Source organism: Indicator indicator, chromosome 32 (genome assembly GCF_027791375.1).
Source record: "Indicator indicator isolate 239-I01 chromosome 32, UM_Iind_1.1, whole genome shotgun sequence".
NCBI classification, from domain to species: domain Eukaryota; kingdom Metazoa; phylum Chordata; class Aves; order Piciformes; family Indicatoridae; genus Indicator; species Indicator indicator.
The window spans coordinates 135,582-156,706 of record NC_072041.1 but is presented as its reverse complement, the minus strand read 5'-3'; the positions used below and the strand labels follow the sequence as shown (position 1 = coordinate 156,706).

The 21,125-nt window shown below is 40.5% G+C and overlaps 1 protein-coding gene across 1 annotated transcript; it reads left to right on the top strand.

The window, feature by feature from the left end:
• Positions 1-712: 712 nt before the first annotated feature.
• On the top strand, positions 713-19,598 carry PER3 (period circadian regulator 3). The gene is made up of 20 exons (XM_054395092.1): positions 713-851; positions 1,441-1,556; positions 2,134-2,335; positions 3,337-3,385; positions 4,764-4,906; positions 5,250-5,328; positions 6,035-6,141; positions 6,394-6,550; positions 7,754-7,859; positions 8,289-8,414; positions 9,122-9,248; positions 10,272-10,416; positions 11,042-11,169; positions 11,397-11,579; positions 12,170-12,421; positions 12,924-13,660; positions 14,754-14,919; positions 15,553-15,673; positions 16,253-16,403; positions 17,682-19,598. The coding sequence occupies exons 1-20, from the start codon at positions 734-736 to the stop codon at positions 17,781-17,783; spliced, it is 3,315 nt and encodes a 1,104-aa protein (XP_054251067.1). The 5' UTR covers positions 713-733; the 3' UTR covers positions 17,784-19,598.
• Positions 19,599-21,125: the final 1,527 nt, after the last annotated feature.

The window sequence follows — 21,125 nt, the reverse complement described above, 5'->3', positions numbered from 1 at the left end:
GTGTTGAACTGGCACATAAAGCTAACACGCAGTACTTTAATCACTAAAGTTCGTGTAGTTAGGAGTGTGACACTAGTAAAAATGCCAAATGGACTAAAGTTGTTTTAAGTAACAATGTTCATGTTTCCTTTGTAGGCTTAGAATTATCGGCGTTTTGAGAACATTGCTTATTTTTCAATTAGTTGAATAAGCAAAAGTTAGAAGAAAGGAGAATTTTTTTATAATACCCTTGCATCTGTGGAGTCCAAAGGCTCTAAAAGACTCCTGAATCATGTGAGGAAGGAAAGCTTTGCATCAGGTGTATTTTGAGGATTTCATCTTTCCCTAAAGGGCATATACTTTAATGCAGACTTCAAGGCTAGAAAGACGTATACATAAAGAATCAGCATTCCTTTGTGATTTTAAGTTTTTTGTTTTAGTTGCTAAACGTTTTAGCAAGCTGACTGGTTACGATATGACTTTGCCGTTGGTCATGTATTGGAGCTGGAAAGGAGGAAGGTAGAGGAGGGGAAATTAACTAGCAAAAAGTGAGAAAGATACAATAGGAAATATAGTGAATGAGCATTAGGACATTTCTGGATGTTCAGTGACTCTGGCCAAGCCCAAGAAGTGTTGATTTAGTGAATACTTTTAACGACTTGCCTGAAAAGAAGTTCCTATACCAGAAGTCTCTGTCAAAGTTTAACTTGTATTTTACAGTGAGCAGCTGAATTGGAGCCAGTCACACAGAGATATGATGATGATGATCCAAGAAATGAAAAGGTGTTTGCCTGAAGAGAAAAGGAGTTCCAGCAAGCCCAGTACCATCAGTGCTCTCAACTATGCCTTGCAGTGTGTCCAACAGGTCCGAGGTACGTGTGGAGAAACTCTGGAAGCACAGCAGCTTAGTTTGAATCGGGCAACAACTGATATTAAAACAAATGAAAGCATTCCAGTTGTCCTGCAGACAGTTGACCTTCTGAAGCATTGTGGGGTCTTGTTGTTTTGTTTTTTTTTTTGGTTGAACAGTCGTGTTCTCTTTTCCATTAAGATGCCCACCTACTGCTTCCCTGTTCTTCAGTCTCCTGTAGCTAGTAGGTGCCTACTGTTAACTTTCCCTGTACATTTTAAAAAAAGCATTCTTTTCCGACTTTGAAATAAATACTGGCTAAGTCTGTGGTTTCCAACAGAACTAAGTATCTAAACTTCTTCTTTTGCTGTTACGTTCTGTTCTTCCTCCTTCCTCATGCTCATTTTCTTAACATAAATGGGTCACTCCAGTAGTATAATCAGTGTTCCCTTTTTCTTTGTCACTACACAGACCTCCTTCATCTCACCTTGGACTTCACCAAAAAGATGACAAAAGTACATGGGCTGTAAGAAATGCTTTCAAAATAGTCTTCTTACTGACTTCCTTGTGTTTGTTTTGCTTTTCTTGTTTGTTTGTTTTTTTTCAATTAGCAAACAATGACTTTTTCCAGGCCCTGAATGACCAAAGAGTGCTTCAGACAGGTGTGATGACATACAACATAGAAGATTTGGTCACAGTTGCATCTGAACACACTCCAAAAAACACTGTAAGGAATTCAGGCATGCTCAAGGATTTCATCCCTTGCCATTTTGTTCTCTGTTTAGTCTCCTTACATCATTTCGTGGAAATTGAGTGTATAAAATTGAAAAGCCTTTCAGTTTTAGCCAGACAGGCTTTTGTGATTTCCTAGCTCTGCCTCAAAGAAAAGTGTGTTTCTTGAGATGCAGTCCTGTTAGATGCTATGTCAGAAATCTGGTAAAAGCCTTGTACTTGAAAAGTCTTGGGAATACTTTTTACATGGATTTGTTGTGAATACGCTGGAAGTTGGGAAGTGTGTGGGCTGATAGCCAGTTGTTCTGAATAGCACCACTGCTGTAGTCTGTTGCAATTTCGATATTGTAGTATTTCTAGCACTTGTAAATGATGAATAAGCTGCTCTAGCATGGAAGATTGTAGTAGCTCATGCACAGCTGTAACTGGATGCTAGTTTAAGAACACATTTGAGCTCTTGGGTTGTGGTGTGTGGTGGAGTCAGCTCTTTTGGTTTGTTTGTTTGTTTTATCTTTACAGTACTGCTGTCACGTCTTGAGGGGGGTTTGCCTTTGACAATCTTTGTTTTCCAGGACACGTTTGTGGCTGTGTTCTCCTTGCTTTCTGGACGCATAGTGCATATTTCTGAGCAGGCAGCATCCATTCTAAACTGTAAGAAGAAAGTGTTGGACTCCTCCCGGTTCGTAGAGCTGCTCATCCCTCAGGATGTGAGTGTCTTCTACACACACACTGATCAGTCCCACCTGCCGCTTTGGAACATGGAGAGTCAAACAGGTGGGACTTGGAAAGGCTCTTCAACGTTTTATGTGTCTCTCTGTCTTAGGAGAATCAGGACATCTGTGTTTAGTAGCCTAAGCATTTAAAATAAATGCCTAATGCTGGCAGCACTTTTTCTCTTTCCCCTTTGAAAACTGTGCAGAGAGTCCTAGCTAGTCTTCTAGAGACTTAATTCTTATGTGAGGTAAGTCAAAGGAAGCTACTTCATTTTGAGTATGATATTTCTCATTCCAAATGCTGCAACTTTTTAAAAAGAAAAGTGAATTTTATCTACATCTCACAGCTGCCTAGCTGCTTTGTCTTTATGATCCACTTGCAGCCTGCTGTAAACATAGCTCACTGAACCCAAGTGTTAAGCTGACTTTCTGTTTAGTGCTGGGTATGCCTAAATGGTGACTTTTGAATCTTATGGTATTAGGAACAGTTTGAATGTAGTTCACATGCCAAGGCCATATCTTTTGCCCACCTAGCCATAGGGCTGTTCTGGCATCAGAGCTGGGACCTTTGCTACCAAAAGATGTGAGACATCAGAGGCTGGTAACACTAACATGCCAGGGAATTCCACAACTTGGAAGCCAGTCATGTGCCCACCCAGCAGAGAAGTCTCACTCCTATGGAGCTGTTACTGTTTTCTTTCTGTGAACTGTTACTGAATTTTCCTCTCCCCATAACTCTTTGTTGGTATTAAAGTTTTTGGTACGTGGCCCATAAAGCCAGAAAATTTCACCTTTCCTTTAAAGAGTTTTTCAGATCATAAGTGTTTCCTCTGAATTTAGTTTCAAGTCAGCCATTTCTCTTAAGAGTGAGTGAGCTGGAGAAGAGAAATAACATTTGAGGTGGGAGCAGATTGAACAGCTAACGGTAGCTAATAAAGAGCGGGTTACAGACTTCAGTCTTGCTTGGAAAGCTTGGAGAATGCAGAGATTAAAACACTTCTGATAGGTGTAACCTTTTTAATGATAGTAACTCATACTTTCGATGTGTATTGTTCTCACCAGCTTCTCTGTATGAATGTGCCCAGGTGAAGTCCTTTTTCTGCAGGATCAGGCAAGTACATTATTGGTTTGTGTTCATGAAGACTGGGCTGTACACAAGGGAAGAGTAGATTGAGAGTGGTGGAACAAGTAGCCCAGGAAGGTAGTAGAGGCCCCATCCTTGGAGACATTCAAGGTCAGGCTTGATGGGGCTCTGAGCAACCAGATCTAGTTGGGGATGTCCCTGCTTACTTGAGGGGAGGAGGCGTGTGTGTGTGGACTAGGTGACGTTTAAATGTCCCTTCCATCCCAATGCATTCTGTGATTCTAAGTGTTACTTTCTGAGCAGATAGGATACTTACTCCATCTTTTGGTTGATCATTGGTTCATTCACCTATTTCAAAAACCAAAGCTCTGAAGTCACCTTTGTCTCTTGAACACTCTGTCTCTTGGTACTTGGAATAAAAAGAGCAGGACAGGTTGCAATTTTCAATCACAGGGAGTGTCTGTAGGATACGTAAACATTTTGTGATAGTTTTCACTCTTTCATATGACATCTCTCTTTTATACAATAGATCCTTTTGATTATGTGGGCTTCATGGGTCAAAATATTTTTTTCACAAGCATACACTAGGCTTAGGTATGAAAATGTTTGTAGTAAACTTGTGCTATATGTGATTTCTGTTTGTATCTGTTTTCCAAAAGGGGAGCTGTCAGTAATAGTTGTTATGACACTAGCTCTTCTAGCTCTTCTCTAGAAGCATTTTACAAAGTGTGGAATAGGAAAGTATCTTTTAGTGTAACTGATAATGTCCAAAACTTTATCTCGGGTCTTTCTGTCAGATATGGGTAAGATACTGCAACTATGACAGGTGAAAAAGTGCTTGAAATAGAAACAGGCAGTCACTAATGCACTTGTTACAAAAGCCTGGTCAAGACCTCACCTAGAATGTTTTGTGCTACTCATACATGTTCTAGGAAGATAGTTTCTTGTGGTAGGAGGACAGTAAAAGAACGACCGCTTTTTATGAACTGAGACTGGAGAAGTTTTACAGTTGCAAATGAGTGAAAGAAAAATTGAGATTAACAGATACGATTTTTGTTTTCTTAGAAATGGTATAGAAGAGCTATTTCACTTGAAGGAGAACACAAAATTAAATGAATACTTCTCATGAATACATTTGAACCGAGAATGGAAGGTCATCTTTAACTGTTGGAGTATTGGCATTTCTAGAACAGCCTCTTAACGCAGGCAAAACACCTACTTGGTTTTAAGAGGAGTGAGATCAGTATTGCTGAATGTGTTGGCTTTGGATCACAAGAGAGTATGTGTAAGACCACAGGAGATTCTGATTATCTGTATCTTCAGCATAACTTCTCCGTGCAGGGAACTCGCCTCGTTGTAAAGTGAGTCTTGGAACAAGTTTGTTAATCCACTTTACTTTCCTTAGGGGTGGTAAAGATCAAGAACAAGAAACACGTTGCTACCCCTTCCGAATCACCCCGTACTTGGTGCATGTGTGTACTTCTGTCCACATGGATGCAGAATCCTGCTGCTTAGCTTTGGCTGAGAAAATTCACTCTGGATATGAAGGCAAGTCAGGAGACTCCAGTAAAAAAGTCAAGCCAATAGGAAAATGCAATATCTGAAAGTCTGCTTCCTCGGTTTAGAACCTCTGCTTCGGTAGCCTCACCCATGCAACTTTCAGTTTGTGTGTGTGCATGCCTTTGCTTTGCCAGGCACTGAAGCATTTGACCTCGTTATTTTTGAGAGCAGTCTGTAGCACCTAAAAATCTGTAATGTTTGTATGTGTATTGGTCAGAAAGCAGTGAACAATTTAAAGGTTCAAGAGCCAGTACCTATCATGAGCAAAAGTAATGGCTAGGATTCCTGTCTTGGTGCATATTTTGTTTCAATAAATTTTCTCTTCTATTAGCTCCTCGAATTCCTATGGATAAAAGAATCTTCACCACTACTCACACCCCTGGATGTGTGTTTCTTGACATAGATGACAGGTGAGATTTGAATCTTAAGACCTGTGAGGTGTGTATGGAGAGGAGGAAAAAATTCTTTAGTGATGCAGCTGGAGACCCAAGTACAGTACTTGAACTGTGCAGTTGGCAATAAGTGGTTTTGTGTTAGTCTGCTCGTGCAAAAACATCTACAGCTGCAGGGACACAAGCTCTTTTGGTGACTTTCAACTGTGAGTTAAATAGAACTGCAAGCGTTTCTGCTTATCCAGGGCGGCAGGCATCTGTGGTAGCATAGAGCAGAAAACTCACATAATGCAAAGCTCTGGGGATCCCACTGTGGAGATACATCTGTACTGAGCTGGGTCAGATGAATTTGGCTAGACTAAAGCTGTTGCCTGCAAAGCCACAACAGTGTTTTTACAACATGCTTCTCAGCATCCCTGCCACATTTCTTAGTGATGTTTTGCCTGTGACCTGTTTCTTCAAGATCTTTTTTCTTTTCTTTGCATATAGACAAGCACATAACTGCCTGCCAACATGAAAATCTTAGATCTCCAAGCACAGAGCACAGAACTGTTTGTCATTGGTGTTTACATGTATGCATTGCACTGGAGGATATTAGGCTAGAAAATGTTCTGTAGCCTTAGTTCATGTCATCGTAGATTGTGTGTGGGCGCTTCACTGATGAGTGGAAAATGTAAATACTCAGAACTATTCTGTAATCAGTGGTGATGTGTTTGGGTTTCAGAGCAGTGCCTTTGTTGGGTTACTTACCTCAAGATCTAATTGGAACGTCCATACTGATGTATCTGCACCCAGATGATCGTCCTTTGATGGTTGCTGTTCACCGAAAAAGTAAATACAGCTGCTTTAATAGGAACTTATGCTGGCTTCAGTGTTCTTTCCTTATTGTATTGCTTGATCTGTGACTGATTTGCAGTCTAGACACAAATGAATTCATTAAATCAACCAATTCGAGATCAAAGCAAATGCAGGCTAAATGTTTTAAAGGACCCCAGTCATTCATGTTTGTGTTTGCACTGCTGTGTCATGCTGTAAACAAAATCTCATGTCTTGATTATTTTTTTTTTGGTTGTTTTTTTTCAGTCCTGAAATTTGCTGGGCAACCCCCTTTTGAACATTTGCCTATTAGATTTTGTACTCAAAATGGAGACTATGTCATACTGGATACCAGCTGGTCCAGTTTTGTGAATCCTTGGAGCAGGAAGGTTGTGTTCATCATTGGCCGACACAAAGTCCGGACGTAAGTCAGTTGTAGTGTTGATCTTTGTTTTGTTTTGCAGAGCATTCAATGCAATCTTGGGACTGTATTAGAGGTAGTGCTGCTCCTGCAGCCTGTGACAGCAACTGAGCATCTGTCTCGCATTCCATTCCTTCCCTACACCATTGTGTCAGTGTGAGCTGAAATTCCCCCCCCCACCGACAATAACCAGGCTAGCCCAGTCTGGAAGCACATGAAGGCTGTATTTACAAGCAGAGTCTAAAATCTACGATGAAATGCAATGAATATGAACAAATATACAAAATTCACAACATTTACAAATATATACAATCAACAGAAAAAGCACAACCGATCTCCCTTTGCTTCCCCCCAAGGGGACCCTCCCAAAGGGGCCTCTCTCTCTCCCAGGAGCTTCCCCCCAGATCCCCCTGGACAGAGAAACAGAGTTAGTTAAGCAGAAAGTTGTTAACTTAGCTGCCAAGGTCAGTACGTGTTATCTTCAGCCAGAAGAGAAGAAGCAGCAGCAGCCAGACAGCCCAGCAACTACCCCGACTGCAGAACGCAGAATGTGCAGAGTGCCTACTTTGTTTTGGGTAATAGTTCTTAAACATTTCTATCTATCCAATGGAAGTGTTTAGAACAATCAGTGTTTTGCTTTCTTACACCCAATAGTGACTTATTTATACTCTTTCACTTTCTCTGTTCTGAACTTTGCAAGGAAAAATTAAAAAGACAGTTTCAAACCATCACAACCATTAATCTTGCTTATTAAGTATGAAAATAAGTAAATTACTTCAAAGCAAAAGGGAAAGCCAACTTTTTATTCTTTTTTATCATGTTTTTGGACATGGCTGATGTTCAAATAATGTGATATGGGGCATATCTTAAGTCAAAACACCAGTTTTAGATAAGCTGAGTAAGAGCTAAAAAGTAATATAAAAAGTGGATCACTCTAATAAAATAGTTGATTGACATTCACTCATTGGTTCATCAAAAAAAAACATTAATTTACAGATATGTAGCAAAAATCCCATTCCTGCTTATTTTCTGCTGGAATATTCACTTACTACAAAGTATAAATATTTAGCAAGGTAACCTCTTTTAAAAGTGCAGTTAGTACTGAGTGTGCAAGATAATTTTTCAGACGTTTTTCCATAGTTTCCAAGAAATATCTTTTCTTTAACAAATCACAATTAATAGTGAAATGTTGTTGGCTCTCTCCAGAAGCCCTCTGAATGAAGATGTCTTTGCAGCAAGAACTAAAGAAATGAGCAGTGTTGAGGAGGAGATAAGAGAACTGCAAGGACAAATTTATAAGCTGCTTCTGCAGGTAAAGAAGATGACAGAATTTCAAAACACTGGCTGGCCTGAATGAGAGGGTAAAGAAATGTGGGTCTGTTTAGCAGACTGCTTTGGTGAAGAGCATTCAAAAGTTCTGAAAGGAAGTTCTTAAATGGAAACAGGCTTGAGTAACAGCATTCAAAATATGGCTCTGGGTCACCCACTTGTCAAATGGAGTATTTCTTGTAGTCATGTTTGATGGGTCTTTATGCTGAAAGACAAATCTGCATCCTGAACAGTTTCAAGCACAGTGGAGAGCTTTTCCTGAGCAAGGGGCAGAGCCCAAACCAATAGTGATTTTTCACTTCCTTTTCTTTCTTTGCTTAAAGTTCAGTCTTGCAAAGCGTATTGCTCCCTTTTTGTTCTCTAAGAGGATGATTTTTATTTTTTTCACTACTGTTTTTTTCCCCTCATTCAGCCAGTTCATAGCAATGTTTCCAGTGGTTATGGAAGCCTTGGAAGCAATGGCTCTTACGAGCACTATATCAGCATAGCATCTTCAAGTGACTCCAATGGGAATTGTGCAGAGGAAATACAGGAACCGGTAAGTCTATAAATGTGTCACTGCCTGCAGAGTTGTAAAACACATTTTTCAGAATTAAAAGTTCAACTTACTCATCATGCATTTCACTGAAGTGGGAAGAAAAAGCTACGTTCAAGCTATGTGTTACTTAAATTGGTCACTTAGAAAATGCTGGTTTTTGCTCTCAGTAGAGTGAGCAGGTAGCTACTATGGTGCTAAAGTAAACTGAAGACTTGCTTAAGATCTGCCTTCTAAAAAAAAAGAAAATAAAAGTGGAGAAGAAAGTGGAAGAAACATGCAGCCAGAAAGAGGATTAATTGTGAAGGGGATTTCTGTTTGCTTGGGCTCTTCTGTTCTGGTTTGCAAAGGGCACTACAGGTCCAGTGCAGACTGCTACAGAAGAGAGGGAAAAGCGTGCTGTCCTAAAACAAGCATTGTAATTGCCTCATTTGCTTGTGAGGCTCCTGGATGAGTCATCAGCTTACTGATATCCTCAAGGCTTGCAATCAGTGTTAAAACACTCAAATGCTGAGGCTGTTTGAGCTTTATCGCAGTTAATTAAATTAACTATGATAATTAATTACATTTACAAACACCAACAGATACCAGGCTTAGGCTGACAGCCTACTCTCTCAATTTGGAGAGTACAAGAACCCAAGTCCACAGTAATGGTCTGCTATGGCCTCTTGTTAATTCTCTTCTGCCTTCGCATTCTCATGTATCTCAAGATGACATTGCAACAAGTTTGTGCAGATGTCAACCGAATAAAGAATCTGGGGCAGCAGCTGTATATTGCATCAAGGAGCAAGCCACAGAATGGAAATGAAGAGGCTGTAAGGTCAGAAATGGTAGGAGGTAAGTTAATGTTACTATGATCCTTAACATAACATGAACCATGTAGGTCTGTAACTGTGAGTTTCACTAGTGTGTGTCAACCTGGCGTGTGTCACACTGTAGCTGTAGAACTTAAGATAGCATTTTATCACTGCTTAAATGTTGGAGGTGGTTTGGGTTTGTTGTTGGTTTTTTATTAAAAAACAAAACAAAACAACAACAAAAAAAACCCACCCAGCAGCCCAACCTCTGCAGATGCAATCACTTTTTAACTGCTTCCTAAGATACAGAGGAAGTGTCTCTAAAGTAATAACCTTTTTTTAATTTTAACATATTCTAATGAAAATGAAGACTTGGTTGTAGCAAGTATGAGTCTACTATGGAAGCTTCTCTTAGATACTTTATGTGGGCTCTCAGAAGCAATTCATAGGTTGGCAAGCATTGCCCCACTTCCCACAGAAGCAGTGGTCTAGTTTATTGTTGTGTTAATGCACATTATTTGCAGTTAGTACCTGGCACAGGTGTATGGAGAAAACCGGATGCTTCCTCTGATAGCATAGGAATTTGTATTTAAACATTGTGCACTAGAACAGTCTCTATGAAAGTTAACATTAAAATTACAGGCTTGATGATGAGAGGACTGCACTGTGAATGTTGGTACTACTCTGAGCAGTGTATCTATGCTCTAAAAAACCTGTAAAGGTTGCATTCTGTGATGTATAAATTGAGGAAAGAGTAATGCTCATTTGAGGTTTTGTTCACAGTTTAAATACAATATCATTTTCCTATTTTCTTTGTTTACTAGTTGTTCTGAGTGAATGTGTAAAGTGTCATGTAGGGTTTATTTCTTTTTAGTCATTCTATCCCCTTCTCTCTCCTCTGCCTTGAAATATGTGAATTGACATGAAAATGCAGGATGAATTGGTGATGAGACCTGAGCTGTCATAGGCCTTATATCCCTGTATAATAATATGTATGTGTTTGTCTTTGGGGAGTAGTGTTCAGATGCCTTTGTGAGGAGTCTGAGGATCTCTTCTTTTCTAGGGAAGAGGCACACCACTTCCCGTTTCCTTCAGGCTTTGAGAAGTGATAGCACAGAAGAGCCAGGCAACACATTTTATGATGATTCAAAGAAGACTCCAAATGTCCCTTCCTATCAGCAGATCAATTGTGTTGATAGTATCATCAGGTATTAAACTGTGAACCAATTTTTGTGATGGAAGTTTTAAGGTATTATCATAAGTGGAAGGTGAATGTCCAAGCTGTTTGCATAGGTCTAAACTGTCTGGGGTTTGAGATCAGTTTGGGATTGTTTGTAAAGTTTTCTGTCTCTCTGAGCAATCTATCCCAGTGCGCAATCTGAATTAGAGAGTCATGAAGAATTTGGGGGCTAAGGTTCTGTTTGCAGCTGTTTGACGGCTGCTAGTTTCACTACTAGTGCTGCAGCAGTTGAGGGGAATTTCAATGCGTATGCTATGTAACTATCTTCTTAACATATGCTTTGGGAATATCCGTAGAAAAGAGAAAGCTGCTACAAACTATAAAATGTCAGTATTGTTTAATCCAGTGGATAACTTTTTTTTTCCCCCCCTTCTTTTCTCCTTTTTTTTTTTTTTTTCTTTAAAGTAATTGATAGATTTTTCTTTAAAATACTCCTTGGAAAGCAGATATGTGTCCAGAGCTTCTTGCAGTCAATTTGAAACACTAGTTAACAACCACTGGATCTCCAGTTTGGATTGTTCAAACGTTTGTCTCTCCAAATGGAGAAAAAGCATAAAGTAGGGAGAGCTTCCTGTGTTGTGTTTTTATTTCAGATATCTAGAGAGCTGCAGTATTCCAGCATTGAAGAGGAAATGTAAGTCATCTGCAAATACATCATCATCATCTTCAGATGATGACAAGCAAGTCCAGCAAAGTCATCAGGAGCTTGAGACGCAGGAAGGTAATACAAAGTATATTGACAGTCACAAAAGATCTGCACCAATTTGTTTGGCTTTTATGTGCCTCTGTTGCATGCTCTGAGGCTCATGTCCGCTTTTTAATTTGTCACGCTAACAGCACAACCATTTTGGGTCTGTGGTAAATATTTGTCTAGATCTCAAAATCTAGAATGAAACTCTATGTAGAACCTTTGTTGTTTACCAATAGATACTGAAATGCTTCCAGCAGTTGATTCCAAAACTCCACTATCTGATGACGGGGAAGAGAGAATGAAAGAGCAGACAGCTGCAGGCATGGTGGGAGGTCCTCTGGCAGACCTGACCCTGTGCAGCAAGGCTTCAAGTGTGGTGTCTGTCACCAGCCAGTGCAGTTACAGCAGCACTATAGTCCACGTCCCACACCCTGAATCAGGTACTGTTACACTCGCAGCGTACCGAGCTCACTCACAAGCGTTGAAATGTACACACCTATTTCCAGGCTGAAGTACCCCCTGAGAGTTTGGTCTGTATGAGGTAGTGCTCATGAGTACCTGCTCTGAATAGAAGTAAGGGCATTCTGGGGACACTGTGAAGAAAATTTGAGCTTGGAAAATTTGGTAGTATTTGAATAAAATCTAGTTTTAACAGAGTGCACTATTTCCTTTCCTCTTCAACTTCATCACCTGTATCTTAAACATGACCTTGTGCAAACTAATGGGCCAGTGCTCTGTCATTTTAATGAAGAAGCAAGCATAAAAATGAGTATTTAACTGCTGTTGTACCAAGAAAGTATGAACAAAGTGCCTCTGTAACTGCAAATGGAATCTAAGTTTTCCAGACCACACAAACCAATTCGTTCAGATGATGTGAGTGTAAAGGATGTTTTCTGCTCCCGCCTCTGACCTATATCTGCTCAGTGGCTCAGATAAGATTGCTTTCTGTGTAACCCTCTGGGTGTTGTGGAAGTTGACACCAGAAGGACAGAGCAAAGAGTGAGTGATGGATTTTCTTTCTTTTTCAAAGAAGTGACTACGATGGAGGATACTACTGTTGGAAGTGAACAAATTGAGCTGCCTCCAGTAAATGCTCAGAGTCTCACTGTGGTACCTGAGGACCTAAAGCCAGTTGGGCTAACCAAAGAGACGCTGTCAGCTCACACTCAAAAGGAGCAGCAGAACTATGTTGACAGGTTCCGCCAGAGGATCTTGCTCTCTCCATTTAGGACTTATCTTCAACAGGGGAGCAGAAGTAACAACGGACATTCCTGTGGCCAAGGTAGGCAGCAGCTTTTGAGAAGTTATTAGGTGACTTACAAAGACCATCCTAGCAATGGAGTCTGGTTCTCCTTTGTATAATTTATTAATTATCTTACTATGCTGAAAACAGGTATTTCCTTTGCACTGCCAAAGCTTAATGGCAGCATTGCCCACACAGAAGATGTGCTGCATCTTGGATGTTGCTATTTTAGACTTTGCACAAAGCAGAAAATTATGGCAATAAATCCTGCAAATCCCAAGTAGTTTATTGCTTCCCTTTGAAGGAATGTAAAAGATTTGATGGAGATTAGCCAGGATGATCGCTAAGAAAACTGATGACATGAAGGAAAATATTGTAGGTATGCCAGAAAATCAGTTGCTGTAGTGTATGGAGGAATTATCCAGAAGAAAGTCAGCTTTCTGATTAAACCACACAATTACCAGGATGGTTTTCTCTTTTTTTTTTTTTTTTTCCTAGGTCTGTCATTTCAGTGAAGTTGTCTATTTTTCTTCCTTCTTAGGAGATTCCCCTTCAAAGCAGATGAGCCCAGCTAGCTGTAAAAAAGGCAAACATGGAAAATTCAAGCGCCAGAAACCTCAGAGACAGTCCTCAGATAGCCACTCTTCTAGTAAACATAGAAATAGTCTTCTGTGTGAGAAGAGGACAATTCAGAAACAGTCATTCTGTCCCTCAAAAGTGTCCTATCTGAGTTCCTCCAATATGAACATCCTTCCTCCTATGGGAATTCCTGTTTGTTCGGAGCCACTGTCTAGTTTTCCAGCTTCTTCTCTGAAAGAGGAGTTTGCCCCTCATTCCTTAAAACCTGAGGCCAAGTCATTGTTGCAAGTATGCTGTGAAGCACAGTCATGCCCAGTCTTTTATCCCCCAAACATAGGAACGTTCATGGCTGTATTTTTTCAGAGTTTCCCCATGTATGCTCAGATGCCTCATTGTGTCTTTCTTCCTAGCCCTCAGTATGTTTATCCTCCCTCTTCATACCCATGCACTACACTACCTCCAGCCCCCCATCCTGTTGCTTCATCACCAGTTGCTGCACATTCTGTAGATCAGCCCTTTCCAGCCTCTTCTGCCACATCCATGGAGGACCAGCAAGAGGGCCAGCGTCACCAGGCTCTGCTGCTGAATAGCTCACGGAGCAGCTCCCCACTGCAGCTGAATTTGCTTCAGGAAGAGCTGCCAAAACCTATGGAGCTTTCCATTAGTACTGATGTTAAAGCACATGCAGAAGCCAAATGTGTAAGTAACAGGAATTTTTAATGCAGAGGAGAAGCTCTGACTTGCATGGTGTTCAGTCACCAAAACCAGTGATGATGATCTGTGTTTCAGGGTCACCAGATTCTGTCAGCTGCTTTTTCCAGTGGCTGTGCTATGTAGGCTGCAGGGCACAAATAGCACAGGAGGTGGAGAAAGCTGTTCATGCTTGCACCTGTTGGAACCCATGACAGTGCAGTGCTGGCACTTGGCCAGTGACAGAAACCTGGGATGTTCTGGTCTAGGCTGCCACAAGGCACTTCTGCTTAGCATTTTGGCAGCAGCCTTTTAATTGTCAGCTGGAATTTTGGGTTTGGGGCTTTCATGCATGTGGAACTTGGTTAGTGCTGCGCAACTCCCATCATTTCTCACCCAGTCCCACAGTCTCTGTGGAGAACCAAAACAAAGGGAAGATACTCTTCTAATTACTCCCTCTGTCTCCCAGGGATGCAGCTAATGAACGAAGAACAGGGATCCATGTGGGTCGGTTTCCATACATGGGCATAGAAAAGGCCTCTCCAACTTCCGTGGTAAACTCAGAGGCAGGAATCTGAGCTCTGCAGGCAAGGAAAAATTGTTGGCTCCTGAATCCAGATTGGGCTGGAAAGGCTGGATCAGCTGAAACTGCAGGGTAGGGTTCTGAAAGGGGAGTTGGTGTACCTGTAGCTGCTGAGACAGTGAGCTGCACAGACTGCATCAGGGGATGACTCTTTGTTTTCCCTGTAGTGCACCATTGCTTGGCGCACGTGGCTGCTTCCTGCCATCTAACAGGATGTGAAGGGAACTGACTCCTGCTCTGCTGTCAGCATAAAATACTAACAATGCAGCAGTACAATGTCTTGACCCAGTGGGGAAGGATCTACAGCAGAAAGTAGTAGAGCAGAGTCCAGATGCTTGATTTCACCCATGAAGAGTGTTACTCTGAGTTCTAGACTGGCATTTATTTTCAGAGCTAGGAACCTGCTAGTGAAGTGCTATGAGAACTTAATTAATATGTGACAAATTCAGTAAGTGCATGAGCTTTCCTTGTCAAACTTAAATATAACTTCCATGGATGTGTTTTGATTTTTGTCTCCAGGACAACAATCCAGAAGATAGTGGTAACAGTGCTAGCCATTGTGCTTCTAGTGAATTTACTGACCGCTTGCTATGCGAGGACTCCCAGTCGGGTACAGGTTCAGCAGCACCAGGCAGTGGATCAGCTTTATCTGTGTCTTCAGGCTCTGGCTCCAATGAGACTTCTGGTTGTGGCACAGGTAGGGAAGTTGAAGATTTAGATATTTGGTGCTAGATGGCCTGCTCATATGTTGGTAACTGATAACAGGTGATTGTAATGGGAATGAAATCCCAGTAAGAGGATCTGTAGTTTGTACTTTTCACCAGCTTTCAGTGTTTGAAGCCAAGTTTGTTTCAGTCACTATAGCTGGAAATGAGAATCTTAAAAAACTCTTCCTTGAATGTGTAAGTCACTTTCATTTTGCTCATTATTACTCTTTTCTGCATTAGATACTGGGTTACGTCTTGTTTGAGTAATGGTACATCTGCCTGGAGCAGGACCTCTTGAATCAGAAGCAGAAAAGTTGAATGAAAGAATTATAAGAGTGAACAGAGCTTTGGACATCTTGAGTAACTTAATAGAATGCACCTTCTTTGAATTCTCAATACGTAGTAATCCCTTGCTAGAGGAGTTGTCTGGGAGTACCTGTGTTTGTATTACAGAACTTGCAGGAATACACAAGTGTTCCTTCAGGTTTTGTGCTGAATTACTAGGATTTCTCAGGCATCTGCATTCTTTTTTTTTCCATGGTAATTCTCAGCATGTAGTGAGGAAAGCAGTAAGTATTTTGCCAGTAATGATTCTTCTGAAGCTTCCAAAGAAGAGAAGAATAAGGATGCGCAAGAACAAGGGACAGCTCATAAATCCAAACGTGAGTCAGCCTGGATGATGATGGATCACACACCTGAGCAAGTTCTGATGACTTACCAAATGCCAAACAGGTTGGGAAATATCAATGGTTTCTGGCATGTTGTTTGGAGTTGTGTATAAAACTGTAGAATTAAAAATGAGGCACTGAGAAATGGTGCACATACCAATGAAACTTTGGTTATTTCCTTTTGTCTTATTTTCCCCATTTCTCTCATTGGTTGAAATATGGTAATACGTAATCTTTTTGCTGAGGTGTTAAGGGGATTGGATTTTGTCCTGTGTTTTGAATGCATAAAGGATAAAAATACTTAGTGTTATTTGGAAGTTGCTTGCAATTAGCTCATGTATAGTTTGTAATGAAATTCCACGTTTTGGTGGGGGGGGGAGGGAGACCCACACAAACCCAAAACCATAAAACACAACAAAAACAACTCCGCACCAAATATTAAAAAAAGCCCTGACAGACTACTGTAGAAAAGAGCCTTACAAAGCAAATAAGGGATAAGAAAGTATAGGTAATTTTCAGTGGCTGATGATGTCTAGGGTTCAGCCATAGGTACTGGTGAAGAGCCTCTTCCAACGTGATTATAGTCAGAGGATGCCTTGCCTCATCTGGTACTGCTGTGTTCACAGGTGTCTATTACTTGCAGAATTAAAGAGGAGGTTTTGAAGGAGGATCTGGAAAAGCTGACATTCATGCGAAGGCAGCAGCCTTGGTTCACAGATGTGCAAAAGAAGGAGCTTGCTGAGGTGCACACCTGGATCCGGACCCAGACTGTCCCGCTGCAAATCAGCACCCAAGTAAGGAGCTGTGAAAGGGATCAGCAGTTTATTCCTTCCTTGACTAGCCGCAGGCAGTGCTTTTTACAGGGCTGGGCTCACTGATGAGTACAATACAAGAAGGAAATGAGCTTGGATATGCTAGTCAGATGAGGAATGCCAAAGTAAAGGTCTTTAGTTTTATTTCTTTTGCTAGATAAAAGAATTCTCTGTAGGAACCACCTGTAGCCAAGTCCCTTCAGGCACAATGTTAGGTGAGTGGGAATAATAGGAGTCCATACCTAGGGATGCTTTTTTTGTTAGTGTTGGGTTTTTGCCCTTTTCCTTCTAAAGTTGATTGTTTCTATGATAAAATAGCATGTATCCCTGGGACAGTAATGGAGATGTTCAGCAAGCTAAAAAATGGTCGTAGTCACAGAAGAGATTCAGTAAGAAGCACAGAAGCAGCTGAGTTCTTGTAGGTGGGTTCATTCTGTAAGAATTTTGTTATCTTATGCCGTGTTATTTTATCTAGAATAACTCCTGGGCTTAACTTCGTAATATGTGTTAGATAGTGTCCTAATCAGCTTAACATGCTCCCAAGTGCTATGGAGAAGGAAAAAAAAAACCAAAACAACAGAGAATGACAGAACTAGTCTTACAAAGATCTAGAGTTCCAGTGAGTTGTACAAGAATGTCCAGTCAGACTGGGCTGTATTTCTGTACTCACAGCAGAAAAATGCTGTGTCTGTTACAGCACTACATGCTGCACCTGCTAGGAATTTCAGATGTGGTATTCTGAGCTGTGGCATTTATTTTTAGGGCAGAAAAATGGAGACATCTATGTCACTAGCTCTGGAGCAAATCCAGAAAATTAGTCTTTGTCTTCCTAATACCTTGTTGATAAAATTCTTGTGGTTAAAAATGCATGCTTGATCCAGATAGCAAAATGATGTCTAGTGGTCTTGAAGAAAATTCTGTTTGTTGCTTACATCTCGGATGTTACTACGTTTATTGCTATGGTTTAGTACCTTATTTCTATACCTTCGTGTTCAAGGAAGTCACATGGGGTTTTTCTGTCTGAAAACTAAAGCTGTGTTCCACTAATCAAGGAATTCATTGCTGAGAGGATACGTTGGAGGTGCAGGTACCTGCTTCTGAAAAAAAGACACCTGAATAATCTCTTCTTTTGGAGAGATTTCAGCCCATTGAAGAGAGATTTCAAGAGACTGCAACAGATCATGCCGTCAGGATAGACTCTTTGAAATACATTCATGAAAAGGAGAATTTAAATTGCTCTGTTCTTGTTCCTTTCTAAAGGGCTGTGTTACGTGTGACATCGGGGAAGGAAGTTGTGAGGCTGCAATGGCTGATGACAATGTGAAAAACGAAGGGAAATCACCTCCACTCCTGCAAAAGTGAAGACAGCAGCACTTGTGTAACTAAATCTGCTTGGTGCAATTCCCATCTTCTTTTCATCTGGCTCTGGCTGTCTCTTCCCAAAATGAACAGTCACATACGAAACTAAATCTTCCTCTATTACCCCTTCACTTCTGGCATGACTCTGAAGACAATCTTTCATTGGGAAGCTGTTTCCCTTTGTGACCTCACAGAATGGGTTGTGTTTCTAACTTTTGATTGCTCGATGAGGAAAATACAGAGGTGTTTTGGGATTGATCGGTTTGTCTGAACTTCCCAAGAGTCTGGAAAGATGCAATGATTAAGAACCTAAAGAGGTACAGCATGTTTGCTCTCCAAGTGAGGTAGATGTGTTGGAATCAGCATTGAAACTAAACTACAGCAAAGTGTTCTTCGTTTTTGTTTATCCAGTATTTAAAGTTCTAAACTGAAGATCGTAATACTATGCGGCTCTAAAATCATTGTAGCTGGTTTAAGAATCCACTAGGGGGTTTAATGAGAAGCTGAAAACTGGCCAAGTTACTCTGCATCAAAATGCCTTTCACCAGCTTGTGCCCATCTGAAAAGTAAACTGAAGTGAAAAGCAGAAATGCCACTCCCTACGTGTGTTATGATGAGTGTTTTGGAACCTAACCGGTGTTTAGCTTTTGCTTTTAAAGCTGTGTTTCTGGAGATAGATGTTTAAAATTAATTGAGGGTAACTGCTTTGCAAATCTGCTAGAGATTAGATGATAAAAAACAATCCAAAAAACAGAAGTAACAATTCAGGAGTTATTTCCTTTATATAGGATCCGCTTTATCATAAAAGACACATGGGAAACCTTCTCTACCCTGGCACTGTAGCCTACTTATCAGTTCAAGTAGCTGTGTGCAATCTTTGATCTTATGTTGCTAGCATTCTGGAAGGCAGATTCGTGTCTTAATTTTCTTGTTGTTGTATTAGAGTACTTAGGGAAGTGTAATCCAGACATAGCAAATGGAAGGACATTTTAAACAGTTTCCCTGTTTTTTGTTTCTATTGTGGTGATGCCAAAACCAAAAAGAGATTGAGCTTTGTTTATTCTGTTTTCTTGAAACATCGAATGTATGTATTATTTCCTACCACTGTTAACCTTCTGTACAAGTTTTAACTTCTTTATAATGGAGTTTCTGGGTGTTGAAATCCATGGATGGGAAAATGAGCTTGTGCGCAGCATGAGTTTGTTGTTACATAACTGCTTTCAGTATGTAAAAGGACTTCCGGTGTTAATACTTCCAGCTTAAAGCTGAATGTCTCATAAAATGCTCTTCAAACAGGACACAATTCACTAAAATTCACTAGCAAATTTTGTCTTATCTCCCCTTTGTTTATCAAAACCTGGATGTAATCAGATTTTCCTTGTGCTGTTAATCACCCTATCGTTCTCAACAAAGTGTTTTAAGAATGTCATAGGTTACTCATCCCTTCCTTCAGTGTCACTCTTCCTTTTCTGCTATGAAGGATTTTCACTTCTTCAGTTTTATTCTCAAGGAAGCTTCGAGTTGCTAAGTTAAAAATACTGTGATCTGCAGATCATTGAAAGAAGGCTCTATTTATCTAAAGGTTTTTGTTACTTAGAGTGACAATCTTTGTCACTAAAGCTTCTATCAAGCAAAACTATTCCTGTGGGAGTTCAAGTTTTCAAGGCTAGTTTATCCCAGGCATCATTCTTTGGATTTCTTTACGGTGTGCTCACCTTGTCTGTTCATATCTTTTGTTTTCTATTCATTCTTTCTCTTCTTTATTTGTTGTTCAGTTTTTTCAGCTTTGTTTTTTTTCTTCTGGTGCAAATCAGCAGAGGACCACACATCCTCAGTACTTTCTGTGTTCAGACTTTAAACACTTTGTAAAATGAGAGACTTCACAGGTTTACGAATAGCAAGTTCTGTATGCAAGTAGGAAAATTTGGGTTATCCTTTGTACCTTTCCTAGGCTTTTTCCAGCACTTTCCCAATATGGCATTTTGCTTTATGACCATGCTCTAAAACATGTAATAAGTTGCTTTCTCTTAGAGGTTCTTTTCTTAATTGGGAAGCTTTTTAACTAACTCAGTGGTCAAATTAGATTGATGCACTAGAATCCACTCTAGTTAGCTGTGCTTAAATTAAAATGGCTGCTTTAAAGTATTTTGAGGCTTAGTGAAATAGATTAGTTTGAAGACTCAAGGTAAGGACAGCTGTCTCCTTCAAAATAGTTCAAAAGTGTAAGCCAGAAGGGAAATGTAGATCATTAACTCTTTTGTTATACATTATTTCCAGTGTTTATTCCCTGAATATGGGATGGCTCAGCAGGTGTAGGTGTCATCTGTTTTATGACACAGTGGGACTTGACTTAGGGGAATGGCAGTGTGTAACCTAGTGTGTGAATAATGCTTTTCATCTATAGTGTGGAAATGTGAGAAAGAGGACTGTCATTGTGTGAAAGAGGCAGAGACAGGAAGGATTTGTACAGATACATGCCCCTAGTTCATACCAAGAGTATAATTTGGGGGTCTTCACTCACTTTTTTGCTGCAAGTTTTAAGATTCTGACCTGTACATAGAAACTGTTAAATCTGTTTCTTGTTTGGAGATGTTAACCCTCTTATACCACCTATTGCTATGAATTTGTGACCAGTAGGGTCCATATAACAACAGAAGTCATAGGCAGTTTTTGTACTGCTGTCAGCACCATGCCCTGTGACTGTATATAACAAAGGTCCATGTGCCTAGGAGCTTGAATTCAGAGTTTGTAATCTGAGCTGCATGAGACCTTTTCTGGGGCTGCACTGAGGTACAGAAGAAATTGTGCCATGGGAGAAGAGTGCGAGAGGAACAAAGAGGTCAATTGGTGCCCATGTGGTGATGAAACAACATTGTTTGCCCAAACCCAGAAATGATCTTGGCTGCAAAACAGATTTAGGACAAAAAAAACCCAAAACACAAACAAACAAAACAACAAAAGAATAGTTTCCCAGGTTACTTTTCAATCCAATAGAACTACAAGCATATGCCTTATCAAGCCTTTTGGGATGGACCTAGTTTCCATAAGTTTTCTGGAACTGGTAGGTTTAAATTCATCTTATACTACTGTGTTGGTCTTTGTAGTTTGCTGGAGTAGTCAAAATGAGATCCAGTTCTGATCTGAAAGACCAGTGAAGTAAATGCTGCAGCCAGATTTGCGCCTGCTGCTTTAGTCATGTGACTTTGCTTTGCCTGGCATAACTAAAAGGTTGCTTGGAAGGTCACTTTTCAGGTGATCAAAGGGAAAATGCAAGTACAGCAATGATACTACCCCCTGTGGGGGCCTCAGCGGGTTGGAAACTTTTAGTGGATTTCATTGGCAATT

Coding starts and splice junctions, on each gene's coding strand:
- PER3 (XM_054395092.1), top strand. CDS start 734: ATGATGATGATGATCCAAGAAATGAAAAGGTGTTTGCCTGAAGAGAAA. Junction 6,551..7,753: donor GGCCGACACAAAGTCCGGAC/GTAAGTCAGTTG, acceptor GGCTCTCTCCAG/AAGCCCTCTGAATGAAGATG. Junction 7,860..8,288: donor TTTATAAGCTGCTTCTGCAG/GTAAAGAAGATG, acceptor CCCCTCATTCAG/CCAGTTCATAGCAATGTTTC.